Source organism: Pygocentrus nattereri, chromosome 28 (assembly GCF_015220715.1).
Source record: "Pygocentrus nattereri isolate fPygNat1 chromosome 28, fPygNat1.pri, whole genome shotgun sequence".
NCBI lineage: Eukaryota > Metazoa > Chordata > Actinopteri > Characiformes > Serrasalmidae > Pygocentrus > Pygocentrus nattereri.
In genome coordinates this window covers 21989490-22003168 of record NC_051238.1, presented here as the reverse complement: position 1 = coordinate 22003168, position 13679 = coordinate 21989490, and the positions used below count along the sequence as shown (strand labels likewise).

The window sequence follows — 13679 nt, the reverse complement described above, 5'->3', positions numbered from 1 at the left end:
TCATGCCTCTTTCATATGAAGCACTAAAATGTAACATTTGATGTAATATAAAAAACACAAAACCCAACATTTTAAGGTCAGATATTTTCCCTCAACCATTTTTATTTTCTGCAGTCTGCCTGTTTTTCTGAGCCTCTGAAACTCTTTTTTCTACCCTATTTCTCTTCTTTCTCACTGTTTTCTCACTACTCACTATTCCTACCTTTCTTGTCGCTCCCTCCTCCTCAGGCAAATTGGAGAGAACCTCATTGTTCCTGGTGGGGTGAAAACCATCGATGCCCATGGCAGGATGTTGATCCCTGGTGGCATTGACGTTCACACCCGTTTCCAGATGCCCGACCGGGGCATGACGGCAGCTGACGACTTCTACCAAGGCACCCGTGCCGCTCTAGCTGGAGGCACCACCATGATCAGTATGTGCAAAACAGAAACGCGCTAGCACATAAGTGCACCCCTGAAGTTGCTCACAAATCGACATCATCTCCCCCACCATACTGTACCCATTTCTTTCCATTTAGCCAACTTTTTGTTTTTAACAATTTACCAGTACAGATGTGGTAAAATAATTGAATGAAAAATGGGTTACTAGACACCCAGGATATAACATAGTAATGTGTATTAGCACACAATATTTTGTATCCATTTAGTTATTATCAGGGATATATTATTATTGTTGTTGTTGTTGTTGTTAGTATGATAATTTGTTTTGTACATTTAGTGTCTTATGAATGGCCAGCAAAACATTTATAATGAATTTAAAGGATGAAACAAAAACATTCCAGCCAAGAAGTGGACAAGGCCACTATTACTTAAAATAACTTAAAGTCATTTACAGTAACAATTCATTCCAACTCTATCCTTAATTTTACTGACTTGCTGAGCTCTAGTAGGATTGCCCGGTATGTGCAAGGCTGCAGCAGATGTCATGTCTGGGTGGATGTGTGAGATGATTTGGGGTGCAGAGGACTGGGAGGCCAGCTGGCTCATACAGACAGTCTCAGCAGTGTGCATGTGTGTGTGTGTGTGTGTGTGTGTGTGTGTGTGTGTGTGTGTGTGTGTGTGTGTGTGTGCGCATGATTCGGTCCACTCTGTCAGGCCCAGGTCTGCCACGCCAGGCATGTGCAGAATGCGACAGCAGAGCTTCAGCTAGCGAAAATGAGCAGGATTTGGAAATGGCTGCCAATTAGCTGTTTCCTGGAGCTCTCCCAGGACTGCACTATATCTTACTTTCTCCCACTCACTGTCGGCTACACTGTATTGTTGCTCTTTGTGTTCTCTTGTCCTTTTGGCTCTCACGTTTGATTAACCTTGTTTGGATGGTGTGGGAGGGAGGGTGAGAGAGATTAAGATGTGACTGCCAGTGTTGTGAAAGGTAACAGAAAGAAATGAACCTAAACACTGATGTACTGATATCACATGCTCACAATGCTGACACTGTGTGTTTGTGTGTTTCACAGTTGACCATGTGGTGCCCGAGCCCGGTGTTAGCCTCATAGCAGCCTTTAACCAGTGGAGGGAGTGGGCTGACAGCAAGTCATGCTGTGATTATTCTCTCCACATTGACCTTACTGAGTGGCACATGGGCATGCAGGAAGAGATGGAGGCCCTGGTGAAGGACCACGGTATCAGATACCAACCACTTTATACCCTCTCAGACTCCTTAGATGACATAAAGCTAGACCTTTCACAATTATTACAAAGAGGCAAATAAATATAAACAAAACTAAGCAGTAAATGCTTTCATTGGGACATCAGGGGGCTTATGAAAAAAATCTTTAACTTGGTGCTTTTACTTGTTAGCTTTGTAGGTATTTCTAAAGGTATTTCTTTTTAACGTGTGTACTAGCAGAATTAGTGTCTTATTGTTTACATTTTCACTCTCATAAAGAACTTTGCTTAATAATTCTGTGGAACCGTCGAAGTTTGTGTGAGTGTGTGCAGTAATGATTCAGCAGTACAATCAGTGTAGCCAATGAGTAAAGATATCTAGCAAGTAAGGTGGCAAATCAGCCAATTAGGCCCCTTTACTTGTGTTTTAATAGTTTCAGAAAATAAACAAGAAAATACAATTAAATTGTTAATTCCAATTATTTAAATGTCACCTAATTGTCCACTGAAATTTCATGATTGTGACAGCCCTACAGACCATCTTACAGAAATTTGATGTTATTATGGGATTTGAGATGCAGGCGTTAATTTGTTATAGTGAAGGGAATATTGTGTCAGATTATTATTGGGCAAGCTAAGTCCCTGTTTGTCAAGAATTCCCTCAATTTATATATTCTCACATGTTGGACATGTTGAATGTATGCATCTCTTTTTGGTCAATGGGCTTGGAAATGTAGTAAATAGAATCACCTGGCTTGTATTTAAACTCTACAAGTATTATGGGAAAATTCTTATTTCAGTGTTAAGATTTGTGAAGATTTTGACAAAGTTAAAATCTTAATCAGAAAATTGTTCAAGCTGAGATATGTCACTGACTGCCAATATGAGCTTAAGCAGGATTCAGTCAGTCATTAGAAATGGAAAGCAGTGGCAGCAGCTTCTTGCATGGCTCTGTAAAAGCAACAACATGTCACTGTAAAACTGCAGTATACAAGATAAAACATATGTCTGTTACAAAAATGTCTGTTACAAGCTTTAAAAAAAAACCCAAAAGTTCAGCATACTATTAGAAAGTTTCGACACCGATAGCCTGAAATTAAGGATTTGATTCAGTAGTCACAGTTTGTAATACACAATATATATTCTTAGTTTTGTTTTCCCAGCAGATTGTTTGAATTATTTGTATCTTTGTGTATATTTACTTTATCTGAAGAAGGATTTGCCTGTAATTGTGTTGAAATACTTATGCACCTCTATTCTGCGTCTGTGTAGGTGTCAACTCTTTCCTGGTGTATTTGGCTTATAAGGATGTTTTCCAGCTAAATGATTCCCAGGTATGAATGTGAAGCAGACAGTAACAGATAATATGGTATTTGTAGTTATTATGACTGCATATGCAGATGTGTTGATATTGCTACGGTTTTCTCATGTAGTCTCCATGTATAACGTAGCTGGTTTGCTGGTTACAGAAATACTGTAGCATGCTCTTCATGCAGAGGATCCTACATTAGTGTATTTGGCTGGTAGTCTCTGGGGAATCATCCAGCATGCAATAAAAAGCTCTATTTCCTGCAGCTGTAGATTCCAGCTAGATTCACTACAGATGATGAGAGCCACTTTCGTATCTACAGTATGAATGAAAACTACTGTCAGAAGTAGGTTGGATGTGTCTATGGGCATCACCTTACATTGTCTTGTGGAGCTGCTTTAAAGTAACTGGTGTTTGGCAGCATTACCTGCTCTCATCCTTTACAGCCTTCGGCTAGTGATCTTCCACGTTGCCAAATATGCATTGAGAGTATTTGATTTATGTTCTCTGGCTTAGATGTTACTGTCCTTTTATCTATACATCCTTGCCAAAAGTTACATTCCTGCTGGCTGACAGTTAAAAGCCTGGCTCTGTGTGTTTCCTGCATAGATGTACGAGGTGTTCAGTGTGATTCGTGACCTGGGAGCCATTGCCCAGGTGCATGCTGAGAATGGTGACATCATTGCTGAGGTAACACCTCCTTCCTTTTTCACCATCCCCTTCATGTGCATTGGATATCTCCCCTTGTCCTTCTGGAAATCACTCCATCCAGATACTAATAGTACCAATGTTTATAATTTAAGGAGCAGAAAAGGATCCTTGAGCTGGGCATTACTGGGCCAGAGGGCCATGTCCTGAGTCGTCCAGAGGAGGTAGGCCACCAGCACAACATAAAGACGAGAAATCGATAGATTGTATTGTCATGTCCACCTCCCCTCAAACATCTACATACCTCCTCAAACTCTTTAAAACCCCTGTCTGCTCATTTTCATGATATTCTTCTGTTATCTCTAGTTTTGCTTTTGCTATGAACTGGCAGAGAAATAAACATATTGGTCTTTACTAATGAGAGATTTTTGAATTTTTTTGTATCGTTTGTACCATGTGAGTTGGACTGGACAAATTTTTGCATAGTTGTCATTGTAATATGTATGTCAACTTCTTGTGTTGTTTTCCCTCACATATTCACATTGTTCTCCCACTGATCCAAGTTCCAGCAAATAGGTTATATAATATAAAATAAACCACCTTAACTGGTTGAAATTAAATGATACATTATCCTAGTATTAAGTTAGATTTCGTTGAAGTCACAATGAGAAACAAAAATGTAATACACAAAAAATATTAGATGGAAAATATTCCCTTCAAATGTACTTAAGTATAAAGTAAAAGTACTAAAAGAGTAATTCTGGCTCTGATCTGGTCCTGTTATCATTTTTATAACAAGACTCGCTTCATGAACTCATTTCAGGTGAAAGTCCTCCAGCGTCTCTCTTGGTAAACCAGTCTTTTAATAGAACGTCATTAATTAGTGACGCTGACGTCTATTAAAATGATCATAAGCACAAAACACCGAAGGTAAACAGTTTCCATCAGGGAGAACCGAGTGGCTCTGAAATCACTTTTTAAACTCCTTTAAAAGTTTTCCTTTACTGTGTTGATCTGTAGGCCTCTGTTCATAAACACAAACTAACCAAAACTAATTTACTATAAAATGAAAGTGTTTGTATGAATTCAGAAAAAAAAGAAACGCGTCAGTCACGACTGCATATGTGTACATATTTCTAAATTGTGGTCTATTTACAGGTTAGGTTAGTTCCGTCATTGGTGCTCTTGCTTTGCACTTCTTTTGTTTTGACATGTTACGTTTTTATACACACAAAAACCAAAAGGAACGACAGATTTCACCCAAAAATCACCCAAAATGGAAATACTTAAGTAAAGTACAAAAACATGAAAAAACTACTTAAGTACAGTAATGAATTACATTTACTTAGTTACTGTCCACCACTGCTAAAAACACAAAATCAAAAATGTTAACTTGTAACCTAAATTAGAACTCATGTATGAAACTAGTCTACCATACTATATTTCATTTTAAGATATAAGTCGATGTTTTTCTCCCTGGCTTAAAAACATGAATGCTTATTTGTGAGGCAGAGGGTAATGTACATTTAAAATCATCTTTTATCTTTTTGACTTCAGAGCTGTTGATCACAGTACACTGAGACTGCTTTAAGCTGCTTTTAAATCAGACTGTTGGCCTGTGGACAGCGCAGTCAGCATTTGGGAGATGCTGAGTAGAGGCTTAGTGAAAGCCTCAGGTTTTAATTCAGCATGAATGTCAGTGAATAAGTCGGTGCTGGTTTTATAGGTGGAGGCCGAGGCAGTCAACCGCGCAGTGACAGTGGCCAATCAAACAAACTGCCCCCTGTACATCACCAAGGTGATGAGCAAGAGTGCTGCTGATGTCATTGCTCAGGCCAGGAAAAAAGGTGAGCTCATCATTCAAGACAAAAATTCAAGACATAGCCAGAGTGCAGTTTATACACTGAAATTCAGGGGTGCTTTATTTTCCCAGAGTGATTACACATCCAGTTTCTAGATGCATAATAAATGTGACCCTGGCATGTGCTTACGGGAGTTGTAAACATACCTGTTAAATGTTTTGCTAGAAGACCAGCTGCGTAGCCAGTGAATTAGCTATTATGCATGTGAAAGTTTTATTGCTTTTCAGTGAGAAAAGTCCCACTCAGCTAATTCAAACCAGTTAAGAAAATAACATCTTAGATAGCAAATATGAAGTAAAGAAAGCAGTGTAATTTTTACCAGTAGCACCAATAGCATATCGCTGTTGTCGGAAGAAAACCTCATATCTCCATTTTTGACGTTTTTCAGTTTTTGGCATACATTGAAAATACCTGTAGTCCTTCACACTGTGTGTAAAGTTCGTGATGAATGGACCAAAAGAGATGACCAAAAATAACTTGGGGAAAAAATCTGGTTCTATTGACTTACATTAAAAGTAGAGTAGGTTTTTTCCTTCTCCTATAAAGTTACCATTTTGGAGATACAAGGTATTCTCAACAGCGATATACAGAATCAATATACCACAGAAAGTAGCTTAACTACAAATGAGAGAGCGGGCAATAGCCATTGAGGTATCGGGCAACTGAGTGGCTAGCTTACCAATAAATGTTAGCAGATAGCCAGTTCTACCTGGTTTTATACATTTTCTCTTTACAGTGAATGGATATTTAATGTACTGGAGTGTGACCTGTTTAAAATTGTGTGCACGTATTTTCAGACACAGCTGGGGAAACATGTAATGTTTAATGAAAACAAGCCATTAAGAGCAGGCCCTTTATCCTCAAGAGGATGGGGGATGTCTTTGATGAAGCACGTTTAGATATTGAACATAAGTGGCTTGCAAGTTGTTCCTGAATCTTCGCTCTTCTCGTCTCTCCGGCAGGCACCGTAGTGTATGGGGAGCCCATCTCTGCCAGCCTGGGCACGGACGGCACTCACTATTGGAGCAAAAACTGGGCCAAGGCTGCTGCTTATGTCACATCTCCACCCCTCAGCCCGGACCCTACCACCCCGGACTATCTCAACTCCCTGCTGTCCTGGTGTGTGCTGTATAGTCGCCCCACTTCTCTGGCCCCCTGTCATAATCATAAGTGCAGTGGCGTGCATGCATACATGTAGCTGATGCAGTGGGTTATGTAGGACAGGTTCTAAGCACTAGAGGGAGCCATTTATCTTGATGTGAAATAAGCTGTGTCTTGGAAAAAGCTACCAGTCCCGTTATCACATCTTGCAAAAAAAAAAAGAAAACCTCATTTGATGTTATCAGAAAATTGTATTCAAAGCTCTTTGTTTCCAAACACTGCTTAGAGGCAGCTTCGTATTTATGATTAGCATTCATATTTATGGTTCACTTATTCTGTGTTAAGTAAATGCCAGTGTTGGAATTTAACATACGCAAAACATATTGTCTTTGGGTTAACACTATATATACATACACTATATTGCCAAAAGTATTCGCTCACCCATGCAAATCATTGAATTCAGGTGTTCCAATCACTTCCGTGACCACAGGTGTATAAACCCAAGCCCCTAGGCCTGCAGACTGCTTCTACAGACATTAGTGAAAGAATGGGTCGCTCTCAGGAGCTCAGAGAATTCCAGTGTGGTACCGTGATCGGACGCCACCTGTGCAACAGTCATGAAATCTCCTCACTACTAAATATTCCACAGTGAACTGTCAGTGGTATTATAACTAAGTGGAAGCGATTAGGAACGACAGCAGCTCAGCCACGAAGTGGTCAGCCACGTAAAATGACAGAGCGGGGTCAGCGGATGCTGAGGCTCATAGTGCGCATACTCATAGGTCGCCAACTTTCTGCAGAATCAATCGCTACAGACCTCCAAACTTCATGTGGCCTTCAAATCAGATCAAGAACATCACCAAGTGCAATGCAAAGTATCGAATGCAGTTATGTAAAGCGCCACTGATGAATCACGCGTCTCTGTCTGGCAATCCGTTGGATGAGTCTGGGTTTGCATTGGGCCAAGTGTAAAGTTTGGTGGAACGCCTTTGGGATGAATTAGAGCGGAGACTGTGAGCCATGCCTTCTCGTCCAACATCAGTGTCGACCCCACAAATTTGCTTCTGGAAGAATGGTCAGAAATTCCCATAAACACACCCCTAAACCTTGTGGTAAGACTTCCCAGAAGAGCTGAAGCTGTTATAACTGTAAATGGTGTACCGACATCATATTAAACCCTATGGATTAGGAATGGGATGTCACTCAAGTTCATATATGTGTGAAGGCAGACGAGTGAATACTTTGGCAATATAGTGTATATATTCTGTTGATATTTAGGTTTTACAATCAAAACTGCCCACACACAAAAACATAGTTTTGTGATCGTACAAATGTTTTGTTTCCCTAGTGAAAGTAACTGTTTTCTGTTGATTGTCTCTGTGGTGTTCAGTGGTGATCTGCAGGTAACTGGCAGTGCTCACTGCACCTTTAACACCTCTCAGCGTGCTGTGGGCAAAGACAACTTCACCCTCATCCCAGAGGGCACCAACGGCACTGAGGAAAGGATGTCCGTAATCTGGGACAAGTGTGTGGTGAGCATGAATAGGTGTTGTTTTAACGGCCTACAGCTTCTGTTTATTCTAAATGTAATGCAGTTTGGGATTGCCAAGAGAATCTGAATGTTTCAGACAGACAGTTGCACTTCAAGTAGATTATTGTTTGTATTCACTGGTATGCACAACTGTCATTTATACGACTGTCATTGTTAAGTGTTATCTATGCCGAAACAACGCACGTGTTAAATTTAACTTCAATGTATTTACTCTTGAAACAGATGCGTGTTCTTGTTCACAGGTGACAGGTAAGATGGATGAGAATCAGTTTGTGGCTGTGACCAGCACCAACGCAGCCAAGATCTTCAACCTTTACCCCCGTAAGGGCCGCATCGCTGTGGGCTCAGATGCTGACCTGGTGTTATGGGACCCCGACGTCACCAGAATTATTTCTGCCAAGAGCCATAACCTGGTGCGAGGACATACATGCACATACACAGATACGCTGAGGCCCTGATCTTACGTAATATTAACCTCCGTCTAAACAATAGTGCCTAATATGTCTAAGCATCTTGATTGCATCTTCAGTAACCGCTTTTGATCAGATTTTGTAAGTGCAGAAAGATGAGCACATTTACCACGTCAGTCTCCCGTTACGTTTTTTCTTGTTCTTATACACGATTTAGCTGATATAAACATTTAAAACAAACTAAAACAAGGTAGTTTTACTTTTACCATGTTGCTATGCACATTTAGTTTAGATCTTTTGTTTTATGTTAATTAATGTATTTCTGCTATTATCTGATGATTTTATTTTGTAAAGTTGTGAACGTACATACACTCCAAACTTTCGGCCTGTAGTGTATACTGTAGTGTCTACTATCTCTCATACACAGATAGCACATTTAGTTATACCAATCTAACAAGATTGACTTGAATAACGGTGCTTGTCTTTGGTACAGATCATTTACAGCACTGTATCTGTAATTCATCCAGTCTTTTGTCCAACATCTGTCTTAAAACAGCACAGCTGTACAAATGTTTTTCACATGTTTGACAGCTGGGCAAAGCAGCACATGCTGCTAGTGTTGTTGGGCCCTCTGTAGATGTCCGTTAACATTGTTAGCGTGATAAGGTCAGGCCTGGTTCTGGCACTGTTTCTCTCTTCACTGGCCTCTGTTATGTCCCACTGACTCACCATCACTGTCCAGTTGGGTCTGCTGGTCAGGCTGACTCTTAGGGGCCACGGTGATTTCATTTGCTCAGAGCTGTTGAAATGCAGACTCCATCAAATACAGACAGACTAAATTGGTGCATAGATGAACAGTGCACTGGAAAATATACATCACCATAATTAAGTTAATGAGCCAGGCAAGCTCTTAATCAAAAGCAGTTATGTATTCAAATTCAGATTCTGTTGGATAGATGTGGTTAGACAAGCCTGTTCCAGCTCAGTTATGTTTCAATTGGTTGTCATTTTTATGGCTAAAGTCTTTGCTTCTGTCTTTGTTCACTACTTTTTAATTCTGTCTCACTCTCCCTCTCTCTCTAGGCAGTGGAATATAATATCTTTGAAGGTGTGGAGGTACGCGGAGCTGCCTTGGTGGTGATCAGTCAGGGCAAGATTGTGCTGGAGGATGGAAACCTCCACACCACCGAAGGCTCGGGGCGTTACATCACCCGCAAGCCCTTCCCTGACTATGTCTACAAAAGGATAAAGGCTCGCAGCAGGGTGCGTCTTCATCTCTCTTTTGTCGTGGCCCCATTCCAGATTCTTTGTGCCACAATGCAGAATATAGATTAGGGGTTGTTGTATAGTTTGTTCACAGTATCAAACTGTGCAATATTGATATCACAGAATTTGCATATCAGTGTGCAAATTATGAAAAAAAAAATTTTTATTGTATGTTGTAGGGTCTAATCATATGCTGCTTGTTAATCAGTAGTGCAATATTTGCCTTTGTGATACTGATATGAAGAAGACTGCAGTATTTATATATGCTCTCTAACAAATTCCAGTAGTTTGCTCTGTGGGATTTTAATGAATTAAGGCCAGGGTTTAACTGTGTCCCATTAATGGGTCTTTTTAATACATGAATAATACATTGTGTTTTAATACATTGCACTGGACATTGTAGTTATATCTGGTGGAATGATCATGTAACATTTAGTTCATGTCATGCAGCTCTAGAAATCCAAGAAATGTCCTGATTGATTTTAGGCATTCCTTTGTTATCTGGGTTTTTTGATGAATGTACAAATTCTAAAATTACATACGTAATTCATCCTGCAATGCAGGTTAAGTCTTAAAGTGTGTAATTTACCTTTACTGTAGACTCTAGTGAAAACACGCATATTGTCGCTGTTGGAATAAAACCTTGTTTCTCCTTTTTTTTTCAGAATTTAAACTGTGTTACTGTGTGCTCCAAAACTACTTGGAACATTTTTTTTTCCATTATTCCATTCAAAGTTTAGAGAGTTTTTCCTTCCTCTGTGAAGTTACCATTTTGGAGATACAAGTTTTTGTCGCCATAGTGATAATATGCCTGTGAGAGTATATTTAAAAATAATACATCTACTGTTTTTGAAGAGCAAAGTTATTTATCATTTTATGTGTAGTAGTAAGACGTCTACTCTGTCCTCAGCTTGCTGAGCTGCGTGGGGTCCCGCGTGGTCTCTACGATGGTCCGGTGTGTGAAGTTACTGTTACCCCTAAAGTAATGACCCCTGTCACCTCCAACAAGGCCTCTCCAGCCAAGCCTACTCCTCAGCCCATCCGCAACCTTCACCAGTCTGGATTCAGCCTGTCTGGTCAGATGCTTGACAAAATCATAACCTTATGCCATTCTAATTTTCTTTAAGCTCTTTGGTGTTACTGCATAGTTTCTTCACGTCTCACATTGAGTCTGTATATTTTACTTTCTTTCCTTTCCTTTCCCTCAGGAGCTCAAATTGATGACAATGTTCCTCGCCGTACCACCCAGCGCATTGTGGCGCCCCCCGGTGGCAGGGCCAACATCACTAGCCTGGGTTAGATTACCCATATGCCCAACCCAGCAAGTAAGGGGTGGGAGGGGGTTAAGAGAACCATGGGCCTGTGATGGGCTCTGGTACCACTCCTACCAACTGGACCCCCACCAGGCCCCCTGCAAGCACACCTCCAGCTCCCCATATTATGCATCCCCACACCTCTAATTCTCCCCACACCTCACCTCACTCCATTCACTCCATTTTGTCCCCCCCACATTCAGGCTTCATCCTGAAAATACATTGTTTAATTTTCAGTGTTCGACACAGCCGAGTATTAGCCTGTATTTCGCTACATTCATACTCCTCCTCAACCACTTTTATTTCCTTGTAGGAAGAGTCAAGTGAATCAGAACTGAATTTATTATTTATTATTGTTTACTGGGACACAACTCATACAGGAAAAGGTCTTCTTCCTAATTATAGTTCAGTCAGTGGTGTCCATTCCACACAAAACGTCAACACATCGGCAAAAGCCTAATCGTCCAGACGTTTTTAGAATGCTGTTTTATAAAGAATTCCGTTAACTAGGTGTTGTTTTGCTGTCTCTTGTGTTTTTTATCGTGCTGCCAGCACTCTTGCAGAACATTCACTTTGGTCTTCCCTTTGCGTCACATTTTTGCACTTCTGTACTCGTTCTTGGCATTATTTCCTTTTATTTTCACTCTGAGAAAAAAACAAAAAAATAGTGAACGCCTCAGTCATTTTAAACAGGTTGCTTTGGTCAGAGAGAACTTGGCTAGTGTCCACAGTTTTAGGGTTAAACCATTCACCACCTCTCACTCTTTTCACAGTGTGGGGGGTTCACTGTAGACACACAATACAGTTTGGGCAACTCTTGGCTGAATGAAAGGAGAAAACAAAAAAGACTGGAGCCCTATTTACTGCTTTTGCCCCTTTTACAGATGCACCCCCCGCACATACATCTCTAGCTGTCAATGTGTTAGAAGGTTACCGTGGCAACTGCCCATCAACACTTGGCACGGCTGTTTATTGGACACGACAGCCGTGCTGTGGGTGGGTAGTGCCCCTCCTCTCTCTACGCCAGGTGCTATTTGATCAGCGCTGCTGATGTGGGAATGGCCAACACACGCCTGTCCCACAATATCACAGCCTGTACCATTTTTGTCCCCAGCCCCACCACAGGGGTGCGTTTAGTCATAAAGAAACTCCTTCATACAATCCCTACAGGATAAATCTCTCCCCCATGACCTTTACTGTAATGACATTTTTCGTGGCTTCTGCATCGACCATAGTAATCTCCAAAATAACGGTTTCGTCTGGCATGTGTAGAATTGATCCTGTGGAGATGAGATGTTGATTTGACTTATCTGTTTAACTAAGAATGTTTTTTTTAAAACTGCTGTTTTTTTTAAACGTCACATTCACTTGCCTGCCTGTTCGCTAGATGATACAGTTCTTAATGACTGTCTGTGAGTATTGTTATAATGAGCTAAGCATTTCTCATGAAAAAAAAAAAAAAAACATGTACAGAATTCATCCCTCTGCCTCGTTCCGTCCTTTAGAATGAAACGCCGTTGGAGGCTCTGGCTTCAGCTGTCAACTTCCACATAAGTGATAGCAGGTTCCTTAACAGAGATGCTAATCTGAGCTAGGAGGAAAATGTTAGAGAAGACTAAACACACCCACATCAGCGCTAGATATCCCTCACACACTTTTGTGCAGTATTGCTCCTCGCCTTTTTACACAGACGACCGTTTCATGTGCTTGGGAGAAGTCACCCTGAGCTGTAACTCCGTCCCATCTCGGTTAACTACTCACAAACACCCGTTTGTAAATCAGTGGTATATGCTATTCGGTGAGCGGAGCTGGTGGTTTGGTGCCAGTTTCGTACTACACTCCTCCATGCCTTGTCATCTAAGGATATGAATTTCTGCTAGTTGTGATGTCTGTGGATTGCAGAGGGGGGAAGTATATTTTAGTGTCTTTTTTTATTTTTATGACTTGTTGTTGCCCTTTGCCATCCATTGTTGAAGGTAAAAAATGTTGACAGTGTATGTTTTGTAGGCTTTGGGGATCTGTGAAGGTTTTCTCTCGGAAAGCTTTGCGTCCCATAAGTGTTTAATGAAATGATTTTAAGTATTAAAAAATGGAACAAAAGTTCAAGTCTTCTGTCGCCTTTATTTGATCAGCATGAGGGTCACTGCGCCAAGTGCATGGCATCATTTGGAATGTATGGTGCACAATCTGTAAGGACCGTTTGTATCCAGTTCAAGCAACTTATAAATGCAAAACTAAGATTTAACAGGTCATTTTCATGGCTTCTTAACCATTTCTTTTCAGTAGCTATAAATTATGCATAATTCACATCTAAGTGTCACTAATGATCTGCAGTACACTTGTCTGCACTCATGAGGGTGCCATAATTCTGCAAACTAGATTCTACAGAACAAGTCGATTTTGGACACACCTACTGGAAGAAGAGCTCATCTTTACTGTTTTACACCTTAAACCAATCAAAGGTGAATACATTCAAAGCTATTACATAATCTAAAAAGCTTAGATTTTAAATTCTAAGTAGCCATGCTACAGTAGAGCTAGGCAATCTCAGTCATGCACGCAGCTTCATGAGAAGTAACCTGGGATACTTTTCCACTTGTTTCTCAAAAG

At 40.6% G+C, this 13679-nt stretch overlaps 1 protein-coding gene across 1 annotated transcript in view; it reads left to right on the top strand.

The window, feature by feature from the left end:
• Positions 1-13164, top strand: part of dpysl2a (dihydropyrimidinase like 2a) — a 30185-nt gene extending 17021 nt beyond the window's left edge. Inside the window, exons 3-14 of the mRNA XM_017702768.2 lie at positions 229-413; positions 1458-1622; positions 2881-2942; positions 3527-3607; positions 3721-3789; positions 5292-5412; positions 6390-6546; positions 7919-8060; positions 8323-8493; positions 9574-9753; positions 10667-10832; positions 10965-13164. Of these exons, the coding sequence (XP_017558257.1) occupies positions 229-413; positions 1458-1622; positions 2881-2942; positions 3527-3607; positions 3721-3789; positions 5292-5412; positions 6390-6546; positions 7919-8060; positions 8323-8493; positions 9574-9753; positions 10667-10832; positions 10965-11056 (1591 nt within the window). The 3' untranslated portion in view covers positions 11057-13164. The remainder of the gene's footprint in view (positions 1-228; positions 414-1457; positions 1623-2880; positions 2943-3526; positions 3608-3720; positions 3790-5291; positions 5413-6389; positions 6547-7918; positions 8061-8322; positions 8494-9573; positions 9754-10666; positions 10833-10964) is intronic.
• The last annotated feature ends 515 nt before the right edge of the window (positions 13165-13679 follow it).